General features: G+C 40.0%; 2 protein-coding genes across 2 annotated transcripts; one reads left to right on the top strand and one right to left on the bottom strand.

Moving 5' to 3' along the window:
* Positions 1 to 5,672, bottom strand: LOC119799393 (protein Tob2). Its single transcript, XM_038309250.1, has 2 exons — positions 5,391 to 5,672; positions 1 to 2,092 (listed from the first exon to the last, which is right to left on the bottom strand). The coding sequence occupies exon 2, from the start codon at positions 1,922 to 1,924 to the stop codon at positions 725 to 727; it is 1,200 nt and encodes a 399-aa protein (XP_038165178.1). The 5' UTR covers positions 1,925 to 2,092; positions 5,391 to 5,672; the 3' UTR covers positions 1 to 724.
* Positions 5,673 to 8,969: 3,297 nt separating this feature from the next.
* On the top strand, positions 8,970 to 25,774 carry LOC119799387 (aconitate hydratase, mitochondrial-like). The gene is made up of 18 exons (XM_038309239.1): positions 8,970 to 9,033; positions 11,831 to 11,973; positions 12,295 to 12,553; positions 12,715 to 12,807; positions 13,109 to 13,267; positions 13,406 to 13,556; positions 14,069 to 14,173; positions 14,249 to 14,340; positions 14,434 to 14,539; positions 15,448 to 15,605; positions 15,702 to 15,775; positions 16,121 to 16,232; positions 16,850 to 17,032; positions 17,173 to 17,268; positions 23,234 to 23,425; positions 23,513 to 23,645; positions 24,968 to 25,089; positions 25,169 to 25,774. Exons 1-18 carry the CDS (start codon positions 8,998 to 9,000, stop codon positions 25,298 to 25,300), a joined length of 2,346 nt encoding a protein of 781 aa, XP_038165167.1. The 5' UTR covers positions 8,970 to 8,997; the 3' UTR covers positions 25,301 to 25,774.
* The last annotated feature ends 1,311 nt before the right edge of the window (positions 25,775 to 27,085 follow it).

The following is a 27,085-nucleotide window of genomic DNA, read 5'->3' as shown; positions in this document are numbered from 1 at the left end:
TTTTTTTCCCTTTAAACAAAGAGGTAACATTTAGTTCACCTTCTAATTCAGCTGTCTTTCACATTCAGAGCTTCCCTCCAGCAGATAAAATACATTCTCCAACGCCGCTCTCTCTCCCTCTGCCTGCCCATCATTCATTCCCGCTCACACAGGCGTACCAGCGACTGATAACAAGCTTTCGATATACATGCACCCAATAACTGAGACAAACAACCGTTCCCTCGATCGAACCATAACAAAACGGGGCAGGACGACACACAGACAGCAAAACAACACCCCCCTTCTCCTGTGTATTTGTGGCAAGTAGGGCAGAGCAGATTGCGAGCAAAGTGCTGAGTTTTCCACAGCAGTCGTTCCCTGCAGGACTTGGCAAAGTCCTTTTTTCACAGCATGACAGTGCAGTGCAAAATGGAGCTGCTCTAGAGACGGGTCCGTCACAAGGAGTAGAAAATAAATGTTTCATGTCTGAATAGAACTGGGTGCAGAAAGAATCTCGCCACCTAACCATCGATATCTATCAATGCAAAGTGAAGGAACACGAATGGTTCCAGGAGGAGTGAAAAGGGAGATACAAAGCATAAAATGGTTAGTGGACATGTTTATTTCTCTAATCTCTGTAGCAAAACCCACTTTTGATGAAGTCAACATTATGTTTTGAAGGAAAACCAAAGACGTGTAGATTCACCAAACTCTGCCTCGACTGGTAATCCAAACAAAGGGTTAGTTAGTTGGCCAGCACGACGGGCTGGAAAGACTGGCTTGGATATTGCAGGTTGTAACTTCCTAAACCGTCAAACGCTGGTTTCTCCACGTAAGGGATTCCTGCGCCGCTGCTGAGGATGCCCACGTTTTGGGCAGAAGGGCTGGCGAACGCATCAAAAGCTGGGTTGGAGCTGATGTTGTGCGAGGGTTGGAAAGGGCTGGCCTGAGGCTGCATGGGCTGGGTGTCGGCCTCAAAGTAAAAGGGGCCCGGCGATCCTGGGTAGACGAACTCTTTGGCGCTGGGGGAGAGCTGGCTGGGGATCTGACCTCCGAGGGAGTGCAGAGACAACGACAGGGGCTTGTGCTTTAGCAGCTCCGGTGCCGGGATGTTGGTGGGAGAGCGGGAGAGCATCCTTTGCGAAGGCGGCACAATGACACCGGAGCTGGCTGGTGACCCGGTGCCGCTGCACTTCTTCATTTTGGTGGAGCCGAACTTGGTAGCGGCAAAGCTTGCTGTGGTGAAGGTGATGGGTTGTGGACGGGCTGGAGGGAGCGCTGAGGGGGCCTGCTGAGTGGGGAGGTAGGGTAACACGCCGCTGGGAGGGGAAGGGGTGGAAGTGTTGGAGGAATTGGCCCCAGGGTCAGTAGGAGTGCTGGAGCTGGGGTAGCTAAAGAGTCCAGGCTGAGCTGACAAAGCTGTGGGCGAGCTTGAGAGGGATGGCATGAGTGCCGGAGATGCTTGATTTCCAATTGGCACAAACACCTGAGCATCTGGATTAAATCCCAAACTCTTTGCCTCCTCAGCTTCAGACTCTCCTTTTCCTTCCCCATTCCCCGCCTCAGCCCTGTCACCGTCGCATCCGAGGCCTGGGGGGTCTTCTAGGTAAAGCACCTTTACCGTCCCCTTCTCTCCAATCTGGTAGGACACCTCGTATGGGTCGATCCAGACGCTGAGCTCAGCAGGGACGTTAGAACGCACCTCCTCCGTATCTAGTCCGCTTCTTTTGGCAGCCAGCTCCACTACAGGGTCACGCAGCGCCCCCAAGTGTATGCAGCGGAAAGCCGATCCCCTGAGGGGCGCATCAGGATACCAGTGGCCCTCAAAGCGGGACATCAGTATCTTCTCCAACTCCTCACCAAACAGGTCAGCTCGACGGCGAGGCAGCTTGTTGTACAGGTAGGACACAATAAAGTTGAGGGCGACCTTGACCTCTAGATGCATGGCTGCATCGGGTTAGGGTCGTGGTGGGATCTGATTGTTATAGGATGCTGATAAGAGGGAGGCAGTTCGTACCTCTGGCTTAAAGAAAAGTCGTTGAATCTTTTGGAGTCATATTCGCATCGGCATCTCAAAGGCAGGGAATGTTTTTAGGTTCTCTGGATGTTCCAGCTGTGAAGACAAGAGAACACGGTTACTCTAATGTCTCAAACAATCACAACCCTACAGCTCTGTTAGGAATTATAAGTAGCCATCATGGCCAGGTATAAAAAACAAGTCATAGACTTAATCCGTGTAAATGGTTTCCCAGAAACCACAGAACTAGAATTTAGCTCTTTTGATTTCTTTCTCCAACCCCTCCATATTTAACATGATCCATAATTACTCAAATATATCCATACAACCTGTACAGGAGCTTGGGGAAAAAAAAAAAAAAAAACACAGTTCAAACTTTTCATATCGCGTTGAGGTCAGGATGTTCCAGTACTTTAAAGGTATAGTGGACGTAGGAAGGCTTTGCGTGAACATATCACCAAAATGATTGACAATTAGGAGGACCAATTATTTTGATGATCCACCCGGAAAAAGAACATCCTCCACTATACCTTTAATATTATAATTCACTATTTGAAAAATAGTTTTGATGCGTGTTCTTGACAGTATTGTATGAAAACCAAATTCTAGCCAAGTTACTGTTCTTTCAAGTATTTTGATGTCATTTTCCTTTTCCTAATCCATTTTTATTAATAAACTACATTTAGAAAAAACATACCAATTTGTTTAGCCAATGAACTATACTGTAACAAATCAGCACAAATCAAGAAATAAAATCAGAATAAAATGCCATGTAAAAGATTGGTAGGATTAGAATAAAAGCAAAAACAAACCAGCTGAAAGTTTTATAGAACATGAACTGGTTCCGTAATTTCAGAATAATTAAAGACCCATCACCTCTGCGCTTTAGTCTGGTCTGGAATCAGGATAACTGATCTATAGGCAGCTGATGCTTGCCTCATCATGCTCAACAGCTGGTTGAGTGTTCTAAAATTTAAAAGCGTCATCTAGACTGAATATTCACCTCCTCAGACTAAAAATTCTAAGAGAAAAACTTTGGTTGAAACCGATACTTCTTTTTTTTGGATGGTTAGCGTTCATGTTAAAGACTTTCCTATGGATGGCAACATTGGTGTTCCAGCATCTTCCAGTTAAAGATTGACTAGTTCTTTGAACTTCCCTCTATATATAAGGGTGACGTTTTGAGTCAGGTTGTTGAAGCCTTGTTCCAGGACAATGATCCTAAACGCACATTAAAACTGGTTTTGATGGATGAGACAGCATCTGGAAAACCCATAACCTCAGCTAGAAAATGTATAGACCATGCTAAATGTCTTTGGGTCGATGTTAGGAAAGCAACCAGTTTAAATCAACATGGGCTTTACATTCTTGTAAAGAATGTCCCTTTAAAGGGTCTACCTTCATGTCCATGTTACCTGCTGTGATCTTGGTGACCCTGTGCTATTAGAAGACATTATCAGACTCACTAAGGTCAGAAGAGGCTAAAAAAAAAAAAAAAAAAAAGTGAAATCTGATACAGATTCCAGCAGTAAATGCGTATCCATGTTTACTTATATCAATGATTAATTATTAACTCGATGCTTGAAGTTCTAGAGATAAACACGACTCCTTTACTGAATCAGCAGCTCTAAATGGACGATTTTACATTTCAAGCCCATCGAATGCAAGTCATGTTCATGGATGTAACAGATGCTGCCCTGTCGGGCTTCATAAATCCTGCATAATCTGAACGTGATCCCATAAAGTGCTTGTATCTTAATGCTTCAGAGTCCATTCATCAGGATTGGAGTACCAGCCGAAATAAAGGCCTGCATGAAAAATAAAAAACAAACTCTGAAGCAGAGCCAAAGCGGGAACTGTTGGATTGAAAACAGAAAATGGCACGACATATACTGGATGCAAACACAAGTTCCCAGCCTGCACGCCAGCCAGCCTGCACGCCAGCCTGCACGCCAGCCTGCACGCCAGCCAGCCTGCACGCCAGCCAGCCTGCACGCCAGCCAGCCTGCACGCCAGCCAGCCAGCCAGCCAGCCAGCCTGCCTGCCTGCCTGCCTGCCTGCCTGCCTTCCTTCCTTCCTTCCTTCCTTCCTTCCTTCCTTCCTTCCTTCCTTCCTTCCTTCCTTCCTTCCTTCCTTCCTTCCTTCCTTCCTTCCTTCCTTCCTTCTCCCTCCCAAACCTGGATGAAGGCAAACATACAGCAGTTCCTCACATTTACCTCCCTGACAGATGGGGATTCAGCGGTTAAGATTAGAAAGGCGGCTCAGATTAAAGACAGTTCTAATGTTATTAGAGATAAAGCTGCACAGGCTGGCCACAAGGCTGCAGGAGCAAATGGTCTGTAGAGAAAAATGTAAACTCCCCTTTCACCTGACTTTGAAGGGAAAAAAAGCTAAGGATCAGGGCTGCATAAAAGCTGGGGCTCACCTTTTTTGCATCATCTGTGGAACAAAAACTCATTTTGAGATGCTTCGCTGAAACCAGTTAGTGTAATTGACAGGAAGGATCCAGCATTTGCCTTACTGATGCCTTTTTTTGCACCTCAATTGATACAACCACATGTGCAGATCCAAATCAAAACAGCTAGCAATTTCTGCTGATCTTTATTGTTGCAGGCTTTGCTGTTGCTAGTCTAATCAAGATCAGAGGTGTTGCGTTTGTTTACATGGACTCATTAAGGGGCAGTGTTTTCTACCAGGAGTCAAGTTAAAACACAGTCTGCAGATCATATACATTACATTAAGTGCAAGAATATAACCTTCTAAAAGGATTTTATTGGAAGGCAGCAGTTGCATAATAGAAACTTTCCTTTAAAAATCTGGATTTGTCCCGTTTCCTCCCAGCATTATAGCAGGTTGTATAACAATCCTGCACCTTTTTTTTTTTTACCTGATCTGCATGTAAAATGATAAAGCAAAGCGTAGACAAAAATGCAAACAGAAGAATGAACGACAAGTGTTATCATAAAGGTTTGCATGGACTGAGATAGAGAGATTAGTGACAGACTACTGGAACAGAGAGTACACTTAGCTGCCAGCACAACTGGAGGATTCCCCTTTTTTCTCCCTTTCCAGAATTCAATTGGAAATAAATTTTTAAACCAAATGAAGTGCTGAGCAGCCTAAGGAGGATGCACCTGACCAATGACATAACACCCTCGAAGAAACATCAGCAGAACATGATGTTAAAAGGCTTCTTTTACTCGATGTTTGACTGGAAATATGCATAAAATAAGAGGAAACAAACAAACAAACGATCAATTCAATGTCCGAGCCAAGCACAACCTCTCTTTACGGACCAAAGCTGTGGAAAAACACCAGTACATCCCAACATCGTGTGATGCACCTAGGAGAAATGTGTCAAAATGTAGACACAAGGTGGTGAACATTTACTCACCTAGCCGTGATAACGGTTATGGTGGTGATGATGTCCGGGGCTTGACCTGTCCTCCCTGGTCTCTACATTAATTCCCTCATATTATATGACAAAAATCTACGGCGGAGGCGTCAGTTCGCAGAATTACCAAGTTTACATAAAAATAAGACTCTGTGTTTTCCTTCTTTGCCACCGAAGCTGTAATTTTTTGGCGTACTTTGTCTTTCGGTGACACTTCGCGTTGAACTGAAGGTGCTCGCTGAAACTTTACTGTTTGACAACCCGGCGTATTTATACACTGTGAGTCGCCCACACCCCTGTGACGACAGGGACTACTTTTCTCTCGTCATAAATCATACAATAGCCGTTATTTTTCTCTTTCTTGACTTATATTTATCTATCAAACAGCTTCATAATATCCGTTACAGTCATAATGTCACCAAATTGTTTTCATAACAACATTAGAATAAATACTACAAGCTATTAGATTTTTTTTATTTTTTTTTTAGGAAATTAAGAATAGCATGTAATGTAAGCAATGGAACACACATTATAACAATTTTAGGCACTATCTTGTACGGCGGAGAGACAAATGTTTGAACAGTTGTACTATAAATACTAATAGTGATAGCAACAGAGTTTCCATTGGCTGACTAGTAGGATGACCGGCAGTTGATTGGTCAGTAGCAGCAGAAGCAAATAGAATTTTTCGCAATGTCTTATGTGATATGGTGTTCCTAGAGATTTTAACGCCTTTGGTTTCTGTGTGGGGCTTTTTATTTTTTATTTTATCATTTTCTTATAAAAAACAACAACAACAAAAAAAAAAATAAAAAAAATAAATGAAACAAAACAAAACGAAAAACAAACAAACAACATTTTAAGAGAATGCTGTTCAAAGACTCTGGCTTTTCCTTTCGTCGTTAGTGAATTTCTACAAAAGCTTTTCCATCCAGTATTTAATACTAATACTAATCTGAGTATTTCTTTTGAATTTTAAGAAGTACTAAACATATTTGAACAAATATAGATTTATAATGTGGAGACCTGCAAGGAGGAATTTTGCCAGCTTCAGATTGGATTATGTTTTCATATTTTGACTACTCATAAGGTTTCTAAATAAACTTACCAACACAAATAAAATAATTTTTCTTCAATTTTGATATAAAACTGGAAATGTGTTTTTAAATACTGATTTGTATGACTTAAAAATATGTTGGGGATTATTTCAACTATCCTGTATTGAGATTAATACATATATAAACATATAAAATACATTCATTTTACATATCTTAATAAGTGATTATTTCTTAACTTATGACTATAGCGATTGTGTTTATTTTCAGCTGATATTTTCTTTTTGGTAACAACTCAGAAAATATCGAGGCTCTATTGAAAGACGATGTTCACCAAAAACGAACTCCAACCTCAAATAAAGCTGGCAGACAAATGAACAATCTAAATGGCATCTGGAGGAAGACATGAAGCAAATACTGAGCTATTTGCCAACAGAGACTGAAATTTTATTCGGAGGAATGTATGCATGGCTTTCAACCCTTTAGGAACACTGAATCGTTTAGCATGGTGTGGTGGCATCATGATAAGGTCCTGTTTCACTGCCAGTGTTATTGGTACTTTGGGTGAAAAAAGAAGGAATAATGAAGAAGGACTACTTCTGCATTGAACTAGATTTTGGACATGATAACAGGAGAATAATCCCATAGGGCTCTCAATGACTGCAAACCGTTTGCCCTGATAACCACATCATGAAGGTCCAAAGGAGACTTATGTTGGTCCACCTTAGGAAGCAAGTAAGCAAACAAGCAGCTATCAGTACCCCCTGCAGTTTTTGGAGTTGAAGTTGAGGATGTTGTCATGCACCTGCTTCAACAAACCCACTTTCATTTAGAAAAGGCAGACCACACTATGAGGATCCCCTTCTTTGATTAATCCACTAGATTTAACACAAGTCAGCTTGACTCAGTCAAAAACTTTCAGGCGGAGGCATGGAAAATTGCCTGAGTAAAGACTACCTAATAAAGGGACGGCAGTTTGTGTGGCTTGAAGGGTCAGCTGGCTAACCAGACAGTCAACCACATAGGAGCACCACAGAGGATAGTTACCATTCCTTTTCAATCTGTACATCTCTGACTTTTAGTGCAACACAGACTCTTGTCATCTGCTGAAATACCTGAATGAGTCTGCAGTCCAGGGAAGAATCAAACACGGACAAGAAGCTGACTAACAGAGAGCAGGTTGACTGCTTTGTGGCTTGGTGCAAAACAATCTTACCCTAAATGTGAATTAAGGAGTGGAAATGAATTTGAATTTCAGAGGAAACAGAGAGACCATTAAAACACTATTAGTATCATGTGAGAGGTAGTGGAGGTGGTGAAGTAGTATAGATACCTGGCTACTGTACTCCACTGGAGACTTATTGAGAAGCTGTCTATAAGAAGGGACAGAACAGAAGTTTTTTTTTTTGAGGAAGCTAAGGTCCTTTGTTGTTGCAATTTCTTTTTGCTGTAGGTCTGTTAGGGAGAGCGTGACCCCATCTACCATCATCTTCTAGAAAGAGCAGCATCAGAGAAAAATATCTAACAAAGCTTAACAAGCTGATAATGAATGTTTACTCAGCTCTGGAAACTCCCCAAGAACCTCTAGAGATTATTTCACGAGATAAAATTTCGTAAAATAAGGTAAATTCTTCACAACGGTGAGCATCGTCTTCAGGAGACAGTTGAACAACAACAGAGTTTGTTAGTTCAAATTCTCCAGATCTGCTCTAAGACAGACCAAAACAGGAGATGCTTCCTGTCTATAGGTATCATACCTACAACAACTCAAAACATTATAAGAGTGACAACAATTGAATTTCCCCTGAGATCAATAAAATATTTTTTTTATTGAATCATATCAAACTGAAGCTGGTTTGCAACCAATAAAGAATGCTAAACATGACCTTTAGAAATTCCCTTGATGTCACCTTTACTCAAAAATATACAGACCAAGTTTGGAGGCAGGGTCTGGATTAGGAATCCAAACTCTCAATGAACCCCACCAATATGATGGGGTCAAACAAAGGTTAAACGTTTGCAGATGGGGTGGACATAAAACAACTTTCATATCATATAATAGTGGGAATGTATAAGTAGTGCACAGAATTCTTGTTTATAAAAAATATATTTTTTCAATACAAAACGTTGTGCTCATGATTTATTTCTTATGATTTCTTCATTGTTAATAAAAGTCTAATTTGAACTGTAAACTCATTTACCATTATTTTTCATCCCTGAATAATTGCCGAAACAAATTGACTTGTTAATATTACGCATATACATTTTTTATGGATTTTTTTTTTTTTTAATTGGACAAATAAATCTTTATGCAGTTTGGAGTAAATAAATATAAAATCAAACAATGTCAGTGTTAAAATCTAAAATCTGAAATTTGCATTAGAAAAGATGAACAAAAATAAAGAGTAAAATAGTAAAGAATTATTTATTTTAAATTATTTATTTTTTAAATTATTTATTTGTTCAGGTAGATTATTTTGATATATTTTTGTTTTACTCAGGTAATGATGACGTAATAAAAATGGGACACTCCGTGACGAAGGAACTACAAAATGGCGTCCTACTGTCTGACTGTAACCAGGCTCCGGGTAAGAAAATGTTATTTATACTTTTTAAGTTCCAGTATTAAACATGTCACCCATTGGCATGATTGACTGCAGTCAGCATTAGTCAGGCGGTGTCTGATAACGAGCCTTAATCCGCTGCTAATCGCAAGGTGAACGCAAGGTTATGTGGTTTACAACGTGCTTTAACTCCTGACAGCTGCTGTTCACCGAGTCACATCAGGTCACAGAGAGAAACGGCGATAAGCAGCTCTAACAAGAACATTAACATAATCTAACGACATTCAGTTTTAACTGTTTCTATTGAGCACCGTAGCACATATGCCATGAAATAATAAATAAAGTAGTATTTTTACTCTCAACACCTGTTGGACCTGCCTGTATTTTTGTCACGTGATTAAAAGAAATAGACAAATAAAGGAAGTTGTTTTGCACCGTTATACACACAGCCCTGTGTAAAATGCCAGATATCAGTGCTGTGAATAAATAACACCATTATAAAGCCTTTAAAAACATTGCAATTTAATTTAAATCTATTAGATTTATTCTGGACCATTTTACTTTCCTCCTGTGGAGTCATTCTGTTTTTCAAATTGATTTATGCGTAGCCTGATTGTTAATGTGGAAATAAAAAAATTAAATCCTTCCTTTGGTTTCTAGCTGAAGGGTGAAGCCTAAAATGACTGGTATATTTTCCTTTTAATGGCTTAATTTACCTTGATTAATAACCTTAGTTTTATCTGAAGAAAATAAATCCCGTAGGATGATTCGCCTACCTCCGTGTTTCATTGTTAAACAAAAGTTAATATTTGGTTCTTTTGACCATGACACATTCTACTACAAGGGTGCTGGACATTTTAACCTGATTTTTTGCTGCAGACTGAACAGTTTTCTTTCCATCAGCCAGAATATTCTGTCTTGCAGCCATCAGTCCAGCTAGACTGAGAATAAAGGAAATGGTCGAACCATTTAGAATACAGCCTATTGGAAAATTCTTTGCGGCTTTCCTTCTCCAATCAGCCTTCCCAAACTGCTTCATTATGATCTTTAATCAATTTTAGAACAAAATGATAATTTGTTTTACTTTGTGCAAAACCGTCCTGCATTTAATAATTCTTTTTTAAGTAAAATCAGAATCTTTTGAGCAAACATTTGGCCAAATCTCTTCAATCTCCTGGCAAATTGCTAGAGTAATCCTACTGTAAAGAGATTTTACAAACATGTTTTTTCTTAGCTGAATGTATTAATGCTCTGTTGGGTACATAGAGACCTCCGGCTTTACAGTCAATAAATCAGACAATTTTGAAAACAATTACAAAACCTGTTTAGGATTATAACAAGTTTGATTAGAGTTGCCAATAGAGATTTTTTTTAATATTGGTTATTCAGAATGAGCATTACAAATAGTTTTTTATTATGCTGTAAGTCAAAACTGTTTTGTTTTTTAAAGTTGATACTCATTTTTCTCTGTTTTGTTTTGTCAGGAGATGCCTTTCTCACCCCATATAAAGAACTAAACCTTTCATTGAATGAAGATAATCCAAAAGTCTGCGAGTTTTTTTTTTTTTTGAAGTCCACAAATTCAACATTTCTCGCATAAAACACAGCTTTACTCAATAATACATATATTATCCTTATTGCAGGTTTTAATTTAATAGATTTTTTTTTTTTACATATTATAATTTCATAAATTTTGTTTCGAAAGCATTAGGTGAATAAGATAAATAAATAAATAACAATCAGATGCACAATAAAGCTTTGAAATCCTTTCATAAAAGCCTTTCTATATACTTCTTAGAAATTTCTTTTTTCTTTTTTTGTTAAAATATTTAGCATAAACATTAACAGACGGATCTTAATAGAAACAATTTGTAATTTTTTTCCCAGCTTTGGAGTTCAGCAGATTCTTTTATCAGGCATTCAGCTCAATATTGTTTTATCAAGGCAGTTTATATACAGGTTCAATATCTGGTTAAAGTCGCAGAAATAATTGTGAAGGAATCCAGTTGGATACAGAGATATCTTATAATTATTGGCCATTATTGCTGATACCAACTTAAATATCACCAGTTTCCTTTAAGACCTGTGTCAGCTTGATAAACACTCCTGGGCCTTAATGTGGAGAATTGGCTTGTTTCTTTGCAAAGGTCAGCATTCCTACTTCTCATCCCCTCTTCCTTAACGGCATGTGACCTTCCCTCCTGCAATACCAAACGATTATTACAGAACAGGAATGTGTGCAGATCAAAGGTAGATGGTATTCAGATGCTCTCTTTAAAAGCTCTGGGTTGTAAAAATGTTTAATCCAGTCAAGGTTATCAAATTACATTTAGTTCAGTGAATGGGTGAGGCCAATCTGCTGCAATATGAGCTATGAGAACCTTCCCCCAGTTTCCTCAGAGAGCAGCGACTTTCTATTGGGTCTTTACACTGAAGCTGGAGCACAAACAAACAGCAAAGCACGTTTTAATATGCTCCTGGTCGGCCTTTGCAGTAACATGTTTCTATATAGTCCTGAGGTGTGATTGCTTGTGTTGATGCTCAAATATGCTATTTCAAAGTTAAACTATTAATTTTTCTTTGTAATTAATTTTGCAGCCCTGATTTTATTGTTATAATCTGAGTAAAATGTTTGTGGTTAATATGGAGTGTTTTACCAATGCAGCTGACTTTACTTTAACCAGCCTCACCTGCTTAACTCTATCATTACCTGACTTACTTAATAATAAAAGTGTTTTACTGTTTCTTGGTTAAAAATTAAAATATATTGTCGGTTGTGTTTTTTTCTGCTTTATGTCAACTGCTGTCTCTGCTGGTCCAGTTGGTTCTGGGAACTGGGGCAAAACGGTTTCATGCCTCCGCTGTCTTCAGTGCCAAGGCCAAGGTGGCCATGAGCCGCTTTGAGCCAGGTTCCTGCCTTGGTTATGAGAAGATGCACAAGAACATCAATGTCGTACGCAGGAGGTCAGCAGTTATCATTTACTCCTTTATAGCTCTGCTCTGATGCTTTCACACTTCTGAGTTTCCCCACTGGAAGAAAATAAAGCTATTTTCTATTCAATGCTGGAACTTTTCCTCTAACTATGGAATTTATTGGGATTTGATATAGTAGGAAAACTTCTGTACTTGAAGAGAAATGAGACGTAATGTGGAAATGCTCAAGAGTATGAATACTTTGGTAGAGCTCTGTAATTAGAGCTTAGTGTGACTATCTCCTTTGTTTTAATAAAAAACCCTGCAAGCACACATTCAGTTCTTCATATTTCCTCCGATCCTTCGCTGCAGGCTCAGCAGGCCTCTGACCCTGTCAGAGAAGATTGTTTACGGCCACTTGGATGATCCAGTGGGACAGGAGATCGACCGCGGTCGAACTTACCTGCGCTTGCGTCCTGACCGTGTGGCCATGCAGGACGCCACGGCCCAGATGGCCATGCTGCAGTTCATTAGCAGCGGCCTGCCAAAGGTGGCCGTTCCCTCCACTATCCACTGCGATCACCTGATTGAAGCTCAGACAGGAGGAGCTCAGGACCTACAGAGGGCGAAGGTAACCAGACACTGAAGGAAAATAGCCTACATGAACAACACTGATGCCTTTTCGACTGTTTATTTGTGCATTAGTATTGTACTTAACCAGTTAATGTTTTGTTGGTTAAATATTTGCAGGATGTCAGTAAATCATCCCTTTTATTTCTTCGCCGTCCACAGGAAATAAATGAGGAAGTCTACAACTTCCTTGCAACTGCTGCAGCAAAATATGGGGTTGGCTTCTGGAAACCAGGCTCAGGAATCATTCATCAGGTACAGGATTTACCCAAACGGATAATAAAAATTAGTGCAGGCTCTTCTTGTCTGGTTTACCTGCTCTGGTTTTATTTTTATGAATTAGATTTTATCTAAACACATATACCTTATTTTAGTTTTGAAGGACTGAGATTAAACTTTGCAAATCAAGCTTTTTGTGGATGATTAAATTAGTGAAGAAATATCATCCACTCACCAGATAAGCATGTTTTTTTAAAGCAAATTTTTAACAATTTGAATAAATAACTTGTACTCATTGCTGCTTGTTTAACTGAGAATGGACCCTCTGCCCAAACAGATCATCCTGGAGAATTATGCTTATCCAGGGGTGATGCTCATCGGCACAGACTCCCACACTCCTAACGGCGGAGGCCTTGGCGGCATTTGTATTGGAGTTGGTGGAGCCGATGCTGTAGACGTCATGGCTGGAATCCCATGGGAGCTTAAGTGTCCCAAGGTGTGTCTTTCAATCACTCTCTGCTATCCTTTAAATTTCTGAGGATCGTAGCTAATTCACTTTAATTTGTAATTTATGTCTCTCCATTAAGTCGCTCGTTTTACAACTGTTTTCCCAGCCTGTGTCGTTGTCCCTTAGGTGATAGGAGTGCGACTGACTGGAACGCTCTCTGGTTGGACCTCCCCGAAGGACGTCATCCTTAAGGTCGCCGGTATTCTGACTGTTAAAGGCGGCACAGGGGCAATTGTGGAGTATCACGGGCCTGGAGTTGACTCCATCTCCTGCACTGGTAAGATTAAAATGAAATTTTAAGAGATGCAAATGTTTTATGTGCATAAAGCATTCCCAATGGAAGAACGAGTTTAAAGAGAAAAAGTAAACTTGTGCTATTACTGCTATATGCCCTGTTGGCTAGGGTTGCTGTAAAAAAATAAACATCTCCTTCTGTGTATTGCTTAGAGAATTAAAATCCTTATGTTGCCAGCATTCTCACAGCAGATGGAGGCTGAAAGCTCAAAAATATACATGCAACTTAACTGTGCTGTTTAGCCTTCCTGTTATCTGCTGAAAGTCCGACTCTCACCACCTGAAAGAAGAAATTCTCTGCACATCACAGCTACTAAAGATTTCTTTGGAATATCTTTTCTCCTCTTTATGTTTTCTCTGTCTTTGTTTTCATCAGCTGGTCATCGACCGTTTTTCAGTTTCCCACCACCTCGTCAGGCTGAAGTCAGCAGAATCACTAACTAGCCAATTTATCAGTATGTTTGTGAAATAAAATATCTAGATGATACTTTCCAGGAATGGCCACTATCTGCAACATGGGCGCTGAAATCGGAGCTACCACATCCGTTTTCCCCTACAACCACCGCATGAAGACGTATCTGGAGAAAACCGGCCGCGGAGGTCAGTGTCTTGGAATTCATCCTCAGTCATTACTTCATGTCTTACCTTCTTTTTTTCCTTTTCCCTGTTGTATAGAAATTGCGTCAGTTGCTGATGAGTTCAAAGAGGACCTGGTGCCCGATGAGGGCTGTGAATATGACCAAGTCATCGAGGTCAACCTCAGTGAGGTGACTTGGTGCACTTTTCTTTGTTTGCTAAATCAAAGAAGAAAACTTGAGCATATTAAAAGGTCTCACTTTTCTTCTGTTCTCCTCTTCCAGCTTAAACCTCACATCAACGGACCGTTCACCCCTGACTTGGCCCACCCCGTGTCTGAGATCGGGGCCGTAGCTAAGAAGAACGGCTGGCCCCTGGAGGTTAAAGTAGGTGGGTATTTGTGGCAGGCCGTATTGGCTTACATTCAGCATTAATGCTTTATTCAGGGAAATTAGACACCTCAGTCTTTGTTCCTTCTCGCTGTGTTATTGACTAGACGTGTTCGGATCACGTTCCACCTCAGCTGGGGTTTTAAAGTCACCTTGAATTCGACAGTCATGTAACCGTTATTAAAGCACAGGATTAGAATCTGCACTTTGTTGTTGGTAGTGTTGTCTTGGTCTCAGTAATCCTTGGTCTTTGCTGGTGTGGTCTTCACTAAGGTTGGGCGATGTGTAAAAATGTTCCAACCGATATTTGTCAGCATAACTACTGGTAATGCGCAACATATTCGCGCACATGACTTTGTAGGTAAAGATAAACATGTCTTCTGCACCACTGGTAATATTCTTAACCACCTGCACACACTGCTAAAGCCCAATAAGGTAAACATGCTGGTTTTATTCAGTAGAAATGGTTTCCTTTTTTCCAGTTGTTCTAACTAGGTTATGAGACATTATAGTGTTTTGATTGTTATTCGTTTATCTGAATGCGCAAAACAGACAGACTGAAAACCGGGTGGAGATTTTTTATTTTGATGGAAAGCACACAGCTACACTGCAGGAGAGAAATCTCCTTTTTTGTTTTTCTAATGTTTAATTTTGTATTTGTTGTGATAAAAACAAATCTTTCACAGATGGAGCAGCCTGTAAACACACTAGAATTAAACGACAAAAAAGGCCAAGTCTTTTAGCCCTACTGTGTACCATTAAAAATAGGGTTGTGTCTTAAAAAATAAATTTAAAAAATGAGTATATCGTCGATTGATTTGTCCAGTTGCCCAACATTAGTCTTGACTAGAATACTTGTTGGATTCTCCCCTGATTTTAACTTTCTGTTGGTTTCTTTCATCCCAACAGGTCTGATCGGCAGCTGCACCAACTCCAGCTATGAAGACATGGGCAGAGCTGCGTCTGTCGCCAAGCAGGCTCTGGATAAAGGAGTGAAGTGCAAAGCCCAGTTCACGGTTACGCCGGGCTCAGAACAAATCCGAGCTACCATCGAGAGAGATGGATATGTGAGTGAAAAACACAGAGCTGGAAAGTCCAGCTTTACTTTATTTATGAGACGTTATAGAGTTTATCCTCTGAAATAAATGTTCTCCATGTCTCAGGCCAAGATCCTGAGTGATGTTGGAGGAATCGTTCTTGCTAACGCTTGTGGTCCCTGCATCGGCCAGTGGGACAGGTAGAGGTCTCGTTTATTACTTAGCCTATCCAGAGTTCATCAATTCTTCCAATCAGAGGACAAAAGTTGCAGTTACAGAGCCATGGATACCAGGATAGAGGCGAGCTGTGTGTTATTGCATTGCGAACAGAGGTGTGCCATAAACTCAGAAGAGCAATACTGTGTTGGCATGAGAGGTTTGTGAGCCATACAGATGAGCATTAAATCGGGAAGCTCTCCAAGAGCAGTGGTAGAAATCAGTTGGCAGCATCTGCCTCAGGTTTAGCCATCTGAGTCTGATGATGCATGAGTGCTGGGCTCTCCTAACTGTGCTGTAACTTTGTGGAAATGTCGCTTCTTTTGCAGGAGGGATGTTAAAAAAGGAGAGAAGAACACCATTGTGACATCTTTCAACAGGAACTTCACGGCCAGGAATGATGCCAACCCAGCTACTCATGCTTTTGTGACTTCTCCTGAGGTAGGAGGTACCCTGCTGAGGGGTCCGCAAAAGCCGGGCATACACTCTGCGATTTATTTATTTATTTTTTTTTCAATCGTTGCACACATCTGCGGTTTCGTCACACAGTGTGAGTTCACAGCTCACGATGTATGTTCTCACACCGTGTGACCCGACGCTCTGATGCAATCTTTCTGCTCACACTGTACGCAAAAAACCATGTCCGACTCAGCTCCGCAGTGAGATGGCGCTACTTGGACATGTCTATCCGGAAGCCAAACCAGTAGAAGAGGAATATGAAGCTCACTAGATTGAAACGTGCTGCCTTGTCAATTTGTGCGATTTTCTGTGCTGAAAGCCCTAAAGAGAAAGCAAACAACGTATTTGGAGAAAGACATGGCTCAAACATGTTTGATTTTCTCCTGACCTCACGGTTCCTTATCGGGAGGTGGTCGTGAATTCTGTACACTACACAACACACAATCAGGCTGGAAGTCGGCCCGATCCGAAAATTCTCGCACGATTGGAAAGTAGCCCCGAAAAGGGCAAAAAAATCACACAGTGTAAGCCCGGCTAAAGAGGGAAACGACAGAAAGCAATCTTAAAATGAATCATTTACACCTTCTAATTCTGCATAGATCGTCACTGCTCTGGCTCTGGCCGGGGACCTCAGCTTCAACCCAGAGACTGACTATCTGATTGCCAAAAGTGGGGAGAAATTTAAGCTGGCACCCCCCACCGGTGATGAGCTTCCAGCCAGGGACTTTGACCCAGGCCAGGACACGTACCAGCACCCCCCTGCTGAGAGCAGCTCGGTCAGGGTGAGTAGATACTGAATCGGTCTCCGTTTGTCAGAAAGCTGAAGAAGAAGCAGAGTTAAGATACACTGATGGAAAAACCAGATGATCCGAAGGTTATATAGATGGATTAATGTTTTTGGCCCTGTTTCATTGCCGTACAGGTAGATGTGAGCCCCTCCAGTAACCGTCTTCAGCTGCTGAAGCCTTTTGACAAGTGGAATGGGAAAGATCTGGAGAACATGAGGGTCCTCATTAAGGTAAGCCTCCCTGTCAGATGGGTTAATTTACATCTGTTCAGCTCGTATTAGTTTTATCCTCTCCTGTTTTCTTCACCCACATCAACTCATCTTTATTATGGCAGAATTTCCAAAGAAAGATGGACTTTCTGAAGGATCATTTAGACTGAACAGCATCCAGTCAGCCTATCGCATAACTGCAATCATTTGAAATAAGAGGATTACAAATGATTGTGGAACAGAGACAGAATTAAGTATAAGGATGTTTTTCACCTATTAAAGGAAAAGTCTGGTATAGGAATAATCAATGGATCATTATTTAAACCTAAAGCTAATACATTTGTGATGATTTAATGAATTAGGTGTTAATCAGTAAAGAAATAAAATGTATATGTTTCGTCGGGTTTAAAGAGTGAAGGAGCGGCCATTTTTGTCCAAATATAGTAACACCTAACTCCTGACATCTTCACGCATTGACGTCACTGTGAGCTAAGCCGAGCGCCATTCTCCCCGCTTAACAAGCAAAATCAATGGGAACTATTATACACACCTCAATCAACATCAATTATTTAAGATTTCGAGAGGAGTTCACCATTTAAATTCACAAGAGCTATACTATAGTTAAACTGACAATGGCCATGGCAGTTGGATGTTTTAATACATCTGGTAAACATGAAAAAAAAAAAGTTATTTCACCTTTCGATTCCTGATCCTCCACGGACAGGTCCGTCGTTGTATTGCCAATTTGAAGAGAGAGGATTTGCCATCGAACTTCTGGCCAGAGAAAAAACACAATATGTAGCCAACATTTCAAAGAAGAATGTTTTCAAGATGACTTGGATAATAGTGCATTTTGACAAACACCAGATACAGCATTGGGACTTGCTCAACAGCCGATGCCTCACCGTGACATCACAAACTAGTAGGTGGCAGTAGTGTTCTTTGACAAACATGAATGTCTCTGGTAAAAAAAACATTCAAATGAAATTACTCTTAATAAAAAATTTTTGTATTTAAAGTACTTTCTGAAGTTTGAATTCTGAATCTAACCGCACTTTGTATTTTAACTCTTAATGAACAGCCGGGCTTGGTAATGTGGCTTAAAAATAAAATCTTGGATTTTCTTTTTTTCTTTTGTTCCTATGAAATCTGATTTTATTTTATTTTTTTCTCTCTCTAAAATTCAATGAAAAAACATTTACAAAAGACAGTATTCCAAACTAGCTTTTGTTTCAATCATCCTCTCTGGGAGAAAACTAAATGCCTTAGCTCTAATGTGCAATTTAAAATAAACAAAAAAAACTGCTGATTGCAGTTTTCTAGCTGATCACCAAAAAAGCCTGACCTGCTGGTTCCGATTTTGGTTGATATATATATATATATATATATTAGGGCTGCAACTAACGATTATTCTAAAAATCGATGAATCGGCCGATTATTTTTTTGATTAATCGATGAATCGGACAAAAAATATTTTTTATATTAACCTCTTTATTCCAAAATAAACATTTTAGACAGAACAAACAAGCACACAAGTACAGGTTGCTCATTAAGGGCCGGATTTATCAAGATCCAATTTTGCGTGCAGTAATTTGCGCTCGCAAACTGGAATTTTGCGCGAGGGGCCGAACCATGGTTTGCAGGTGATTTAACAAGAGCGATTGCGTAACTGGTGGCAGGTGCAAAACTGTTGGAGACGCCCTATTTAAATTATGGTTTTGCGCGTTTTGCGGCAAAGTAGTTTTTAGTTTCTACAAACTAGTGCATTAAGAAATTTAAATCTTACAGTGACACCCAAAATATATATAATATATATATATATGTAAAGAAAAAACTTTGGCAACCTTTATTCCCTAAGGTGTTATGTGGCTGAATTTCTACTTCACTGCAGTAAAAAATAAAAAAATAAAAAACAGGTGTTTTGTATTGGCCTGTAGAAAAATGCACATACCAAATGGCTCACAAGAAGTGACTGTGGATGAGATTATGCATCCCCGCAACATTGGCATGTTGCTCCACAGGCGCAGGGGGGGAACCCCGACCCGGTCAGACAGCACTTCTGAGATTGGGAGATCCCAGCTCTCGCTGCAACCGTACGCTGGAATGACCCAGATGCAAAAAAGTGCAACGTTGCAAGGAGTTTTGTGATATCTTGTATTGTGTGGGTCCTCCTTGTGGCTGGCTCCAAATCCATTCGGAGTTCCCCCAACAGCTCCATAATGTCAATGCTGGATAAACCATATGTTTTGATGATTGTTTCCTCGTTCATTCCAAAAATATTCACACGGAGTGAAAAAATGCGTTCTCTGCATCTCCTTGCTTCATTCCGATGTCTCCTTCTTGCGACAATAACCGCTGCCATGTGTGCGCAATTACGCATACAGACCATTTGCACCTTCTTTTGAAACGTGTTAAATATAGAGTCAGATACCGTTAGCAAAATTGCTTTCAGGTTTAATAAATCACTTTGTGAGTTCTAAATTAATATATTTACATGTTCTCCTCCCACAAGACGCACTTTTGCGTGTAAACGCCCCATATTGCATATTCATTGCAGAAAAAGTACTAAATGGATAAGAGGCGCTATTTAGCACGTTTTAAAGACCAAATCCTTTTAGCACGCTGTTGATAGATCAGTTTGTACATTTTTTAGTGTGCGCAGTGAAATAGCTCACGTTTTTATACACGCAAACCTTTGATAGATCCGGCCCTAACTGTACTGGTGCAATATGAAAAATAAATGTTTGTGTTAAAACTATGCAAACTTACACGAGAAATTGTAGCTGTACATCCACAAAATATAGGGTACTTTGTTTTATAAAGCGCAAAAAAGACAGGCATTTTTGTTTTTAAAAGCCCCTAAGGGGTTCAAACAATAGGCCCCCCCCCCATTTCAACAAATTAGTTTTTTTTAGACTAGAAGAGTTCGGCCTTTTAAGACAGGAAAGTATAGCAGTTAAAGTTGCTACTTGAGAAAATACTTAACCATAGAGATAAAAATAGCCCTGAGATTCAAATTATAAATTGTATTTGGAATAAAAATGAGAGAACTAGGGGTGCTAAAAAACACATCCTCCAAAGACAGATATTTACATAGGAATGTGGCAGATAATTAATTGACATATTACTGATCTTGCTGGATTTTATTCTGCTTTACTTCCATAAATTGCAGGATCTTCTTTATCTTTGCCAGAAGATTTAAACTTTAAAAGCCTTGCCCTCATAATTTGCAAGTTAATTTATTTATAAAGAAAATATAAACGCTGCTTAAGCTAATTCAAATGAAATTAAAAGTAAAATAAGTAGCCAACCTTATCACTGTCTGTAACCTACTAACACGGTAAGGAAAGCATCAGATGAGCTACCTGAGAAACTAACGTTACGTTTCCCCACTTTAAAACCAAACAAACATGGTCGCTCACCCTGCTGATGAGCTCTCTTTACTGCCATCGAAGGCTCCTTTTCAGGTGCTGCATCATAACAGTGGTGCTTCCGTGCCATGTTAATTTGTTTTTACAAAAGTTGCATGTTCCGACTTTTTTCGCTTTACAAAGCGCAGGCTGTCTGCGAATTGAGACGCAGCTTGCGTTTGCGGTATCGGTCATTAGAAGAGTTGACGTTTCTGCCTTTTGAAAACAGCCTTTGCGCACCTGCGGCGCTGGCTCGCTCTGACGTATTTTTTTTTTTCTTCCCCCGTTTCAATCAAGTGGCAGTGATGACGACGGCGGCGGATCACGCATTAATCGTGCAACACAACTAATCGATGATGAAATTCGTTGCCAACGCTTTTAAAAGTCGATTTTTATCTATTTTATCGATTCGTTGTTGCAGCCCTAAAATATATATATATATATATATATATATATATATATATATATATATATATATATATATACACTATATTGCCAAAAGTATTTGCTCACCTGCCTTGACTCACATATGAGCTTAAGTGACATCCCGTTCCTAATCCATAGGGTTCAATATGACGTCGGTCCACCCTTTGCAGCTAGAACAGCTTCAACTCTTCTGGGAAGGCTGTCCACAAGGTTTAGGAGTGTGTTTATGGGAATTTTTGACCATTCTTCCAGAAGCGCATTTGTGAGGTCGCACACTGATGTTGGACGAGAAGGCCTGGCTCTCAGTCTCCGCTCTAATTCATCCCAAAGGTGTTCTATCGGGTTGAGGTCAGGACTCTGTGCAGGCCAGTCAAGTTCATCCACACCAGACTCTGTCATCCATGTCTTTATGGACCTTGCTTTGTGCACTGGTGCACAGTCATGTTGGAAGAGGAAGGGGCCAGCTCCAAACTGTTCCCACAAAGTTGGGAGCATGGAATTGTCCAAAATGTCTTGGTATGCTGAAGCATTCAGAGTTCCTTTCACTGGAACTAAGGGGCCAAGCCCAGCTCCTGAAAAACAACCCCACACCATAATCCCCCCTCCACCAAACTTTACACTTGGCACAATGCAGTCAGACAAGTACCGTTCTCCTGGCAACCGCCAAACCCAGACCCGTCCATCAGATTGCCAGATGGAGAAGCGCGATTCGTCACTCCAGAGAACGCGTCTCCACTGCTCTAGAGTCCAGTGGCGGCGTGCTTTACACCACCGCATCCGACGCTTTGCATTGCACTTGGTGATGTATGCCTTGGATGCAGCTGCTCGACCATGGAAACCCATTCCATGAAGCTCTCTGCGCACTGTTCTTGAGCTAATCTGAAGGCCACATGAAGTTTGGAGGTCTGTAGTGATTGACTCTGCAGAAAGTTGGCGACCTCTTCGCACTATGCGCGTCAGCATCCGCTGACCCCGCTCCGTCAGTTTACGTGGCCTACCACTTCGTGACTGAGTTGCTGTCGTTCCCAAACACTTCCATTTTCTTATAATACAGCTGACAGTTGACTGTGGAATATTTAGGAGCGAGGAAATTTCACGACTGGATTTGTTGCACAGGTGGCATCCTATCACAGTTCCACGCTGGAATTCACTGAGCTCCTGAGAGCGACCCATTCTTTCACAAATGTTTGTAAAAACAGTCTGCATGCCTAGGTGCTTGAATTTATACACCTGTGGCCATGGAAGTGATTGGAACACCTGATTCCAATAATTTGGATGGGTGAGCAAATACTTTTGGCAATATAGTGTATATATATATATATATATATATATATATATATATATATATATATATATATATATTTATCTATCACTCCCACCTCTTCTTGATGGCAATAAAGAATTTGTTACTGCTGGTGTGAAGTCAGTTTTATTGCAAATCTTCTTATAATTTCTTTGCCACTGAAACCAAAAACCACCGTCGAACTAAAATACAACATAAACTTAAAGTGAGATGGTGTCATGAGTACAAAATGACATAAAAATAATATAAATACATATAAACATACCTCGTTGGCTGACCCTTCCTTTTGAGGTAGAAATGAGAAATAAAGAACTTATTAAACTTAACTTTCTTTGTACAACGTCTTGCAGAAGTCATGCCTTCATGCTGTGTGCATCTTTTCTTCTGGTTTTCCAGTGAACATTCTAGATTAAACTTCCTACATAAGCCTTTCAAAATAAGAGTCATAATAACAAAATATTTGCATAATACAAAATAAAACATGTAAACTGAAATATGGCAGTAAAAAAAAAAAATAAATAAATATATGTATGACACTTTCAGGTTTGTATTAGTAAGCAATACACCCCCTCGTTTCATTGAACAACATTGAATAATACCCGCAAAACAGTACAAACCTTTATTGGCTGATTACCCAAAATTAAGGATATTGGTGCCATAGATTCCGCTCCTAGATGATTTTACAGATCATGGGTTTCCTCCAATCCGACCTCCATTTGCTGCATCAGAACTCTAGACTGTAGTGGCTTTCTGAGAAATCATGAATCAAAGGAAGTGTAGAGTAGCCCAGAAGGAACCAAGCAACCACTGACTCTTTAGATAAGCTGCTGCTCTTTTCTGCCAACAGGTTAAAGGAAAATGCACCACAGACCACATCAGCGCTGCTGGACCTTGGCTGAAGTACCGCGGCCACCTGGACAACATCTCCAACAACCTGCTTATAGGTGCAGTGAACATCGAGAACGGTGCTGTCAACAAGGTGAAGAACCAGCTAACCGGAAAGTATGGAGGCGTTCCAGATGTGGCTCGCCACTACAAGGTGAGATTGTAAACCAACATCTGTAACCTTTTATTGTTGTTCTCATAATTCTGTGTTCAACATTATTCCTTCCTGATAAAAATCTAGGCCAACGGTGTGAGCTGGGTGGCGGTTGGAGATGAGAACTACGGAGAGGGATCCAGTCGGGAGCATGCTGCCCTGGAGCCACGACACCTGGGAGGACGCGCCATCATCGTCAAAAGCTTCGCCAGAATCCACGGTAAGTTTCTCTGCGGGCAGTGGATGGAAAATGTTCCTGTCACAATTTTTGATTCTTCTCATCGAGTCCAAACCCACATAATTGGAATTAAACAGAGAAATCTAAACCGCATGCCGCTCTGTCTGTTAAGGATTTTTGTACACATGACTAAACCGTTTTTAAAGATTTATATCATGGACCAATTCAAAAAAAACAAAAACACTACAGTTAACCTGGTTTCTGAACTTTGACTAGGCTATTTTAACACATGAAGCAAGCTTTTATATTGCTTCTTAAGCATTTGAGTCTTGTCTCAATAGATTCCAAAATCTTACATCTCCAACATCTTGACAAATGTTTTAAAACAGAAACATTATGTTGTTAAAAAAAGAAAATGAAGAACTTTTGACCTTTTGCAGTACTTTATTTATTGAATGATTTGGTTTAGTTACACTTCGTTTATTTTCACCAGGAAACGGAAACTTTAAATTCTATTGTTGGAAGAATTAAGAGACTGACTGTGTCAGAAAGCTGTTCACACTAATTAACAAGTTGGGACTGAGAATGAAAGCAGAAAATAAAGAGTTGTGTGTTTTCTGTTGGTACCTAAAAGTTTGTTTTTGAACACCTGAGCTTGTCAAGCAGCTCTGAGCTCAGGCTCTAGCATTGCTGCAGTAAATGTTAAATGTAGAAGCAACTTAAACCTTTTTTTTCAGTATCTTCTGACAGTCTTTCCTTAAGCTTTGGTTCAAACGGTTCGTTAGTGTTTTAAACGCATCGGAGGGAAAGAAACGTGAGAAACTAATCAGGTTTTTTTTCTTCTAGTAACTTGAAGGTGATCAACTTGGTTATGACATCATTCTGACCTTCAAACAAATCAACAGATTATTAATCAAATTAAAACAGGGTAAATTGGAAACGCCACATAAGTTGTAAATCAGTTTGTACTCAAACAAATACCATCACCTCCATCCCGTACCACTAGAGGGAGGCAAAAACCACCAGGATAAAGAACATTTCATTAAAGCTTTGGTTTTATCTTTAGCTTCAACATTAGATTTAATTTATTTGTTTCCTCCAACATGTTTTACTTGACTTATTGCCCCATATTTGGCTCCATCGATCTCCATATTGTCTTTGCCTCACTGTATATGCACATCATGATGCTGCCACCACCGTGTTTCATAAAGGCGATAATGAGCAGCATTTTAAAGCTTTACAGAAACCTGGTTTTCTCACCTGTTTTTCTCCATAAAGCATAGCCTTCTTCTTTGGTTATAACCTAAAAGTATCGGTTGGTTTATAGTAAGTAATTATTTTTAACCTCAGCACCTTTTCTACAGAGACCAATCTGAAGAAGCAAGGCCTGCTGCCGCTGACTTTCGCCAACCCCAGCGACTACGACAAAATCCGTCCAGATGATAAGATTTCAATCACCGGCCTCAAGTCCTTCGCCCCTGGCAAGGTGAGCAGTGCGTTGCCCCGGTGACTCATTCATCTTAAGAGCAGCCCACATTTCTTACTGATGCATGATCCTCCTCCAGCCGCTGACAGCTGTGATCAAGCACAGCGACGGAGGCGAGGAGTCCATCTCTCTGAACCACAGCTTCAATGAGACGCAGATCGAGTGGTTCAAGGCCGGCTCGGCTCTCAACAGGATGAAGGAGCTCCAGTAGAAAAATGGCAGCCAGGTCTGGATCAAGTTCATCTGTAGTCCTCCTTCAAGATACATCACTCATGCATTGATAAGACCGCTATATCGATAGAAAGCGCACACACGAATACATTTACCCTCCAGCTTTACTAGCTGAATTGCACAATTTGAATCTAACTAGCACAGAATATAAACAGAAATCCTGGTTTCTTCAGCATATTTTCCTCCTTTAGTATTCAGTTCACTTGTATATGCTCCACCAGAACTGGATCACTGCTACATCTGAAACAGTCCAATTACACCAGCATATGTTGAAAGATTTCATTGAAGTCTGACGTAATCAAACAAGAAAGTAAATGTGTTTAATGAAAAAAAAAACTTGAAGCTTTAAAATCTCTTAGAACTCAATCCACTCCAAGATTATTCTTCTTTTTCCACGTACCTCATTTTAAATGTTTGTCCTAATGTAGCTTCCAATAAAACCAACCAATAAGCTGATTATTCTGTTTTAATTTTATGATGTCTGGTTATTTTTGTCTAACTTTTTAACTGTGAATTCTGAGGCAATCCAACTCAATTACCGACTCAAACAAATGTCCTTTCTTGGTCCTGAACTAAATAATCCGTTAGATTGCGACACCCATCTTAAAATGTCATTTAAATCCATCTGTATTTTTTTTTTCTTCTAAACAGATAATAATGCATTTTTGTCAGCTGCTGCTCACTCTGCTCTCGCTTGCGTTTCTGTTGAACAAATTTTCAACTGGATTAAAAACATCAGCAAGTGGCCCTTCCCATAATGCTGCCTTATACTGCGCATTGCAAATTCAAAAAAATTCATAGTACTTTAACTTTTTACATATTTTGTGAATTAACGTATTTCAGGTTTAATTTTTGAGATGGAGCAACATGGGGAACATTGATCGATTTAAAAAAAAAAAGGGAAATTTCAGTTTAAAAAATCTTAATCTGAAAACTTATTTTGCATCAACTTTCTTTTAATAAACTGTAATTCACACTGAGATGAAATTATGCAAAAGGTGACCTTTTGAAGACAATTTTCTGGACCTGGTTTCACTTATTTCTGTTGTGTGTGAAAATATTTGCGTTCCGCACTTTCCAGATACTACTTTGTCTTTCACTTTTGAACCAAGCCATACTTTGTGTCGCTCTGTTAGGTTAAGTCAGAATAAAACACATCCAAGGTTTAACGTAACAAAAGTGTTAAAAAGTCAAAGTCTTATGAAACTTAGGCAAGAAACTCTAAATCATTTTAAGTGACAAAAATCTCAGCGTAATTCCTCACCAATCGGATGAGATTATAATTGTTCTAATGTTGTAACTTTACTATATTTCCGTTTTCCTATATTAATAGACATGAGAACAACTTGGTTGTTCAATGTTGGGCGGTAGAGTAGTAGTAGTTATCCAGGGTTCATCATGAGTAAATACGTCATCATCATGGTGTAGAAAACTGCTGACAGGTAATTTGTTGTTCTTGTAGTTTTCAGGTAAAATCCTACGGAGCTTCTCAAATCGTTTCATGTTTGTCTGCTAGTCTGCTTGTTTGTGTCGACTTTATTTCCCCTTAATGTGATTTTTAATGAGATTATGTGAAAGTTCAAATGAATGTCTGAAGTTATTTTAGTGACGGGAAAGCCGCCAACGCACAATCTAGTAACCAGGTGCCTGTACTCTTGAGCATGCGGAGTGAAGAAATTGCTTTGACGTGATTATACTGCCTGCCTTTTTTTTTTTTTTTCTTCTTATGAATAAAACTGAAATCAAAGAATGTATCTTTGATGCT

The sequence above is a fragment of the Cyprinodon tularosa genome, unplaced genomic scaffold (assembly GCF_016077235.1).
Source record: "Cyprinodon tularosa strain WSP-4 unplaced genomic scaffold, ASM1607723v1 ctg118, whole genome shotgun sequence".
Classification (NCBI taxonomy): Eukaryota; Metazoa; Chordata; class Actinopteri; order Cyprinodontiformes; family Cyprinodontidae; genus Cyprinodon; species Cyprinodon tularosa.
Note: the sequence above shows the minus strand (reverse complement) of the source record. Positions and strands in the feature narration are given on the sequence as shown.

Coding starts and splice junctions, on each gene's coding strand:
- LOC119799393 (XM_038309250.1), bottom strand. CDS start 1,924: ATGCATCTAGAGGTCAAGGTCGCCCTCAACTTTATTGTGTCCTACCTG.
- LOC119799387 (XM_038309239.1), top strand. CDS start 8,998: ATGGCGTCCTACTGTCTGACTGTAACCAGGCTCCGG. Junction 12,554..12,714: donor AGGACCTACAGAGGGCGAAG/GTAACCAGACAC, acceptor CGCCGTCCACAG/GAAATAAATGAGGAAGTCTA. Junction 23,426..23,512: donor ATGTGGCTCGCCACTACAAG/GTGAGATTGTAA, acceptor ATAAAAATCTAG/GCCAACGGTGTGAGCTGGGT.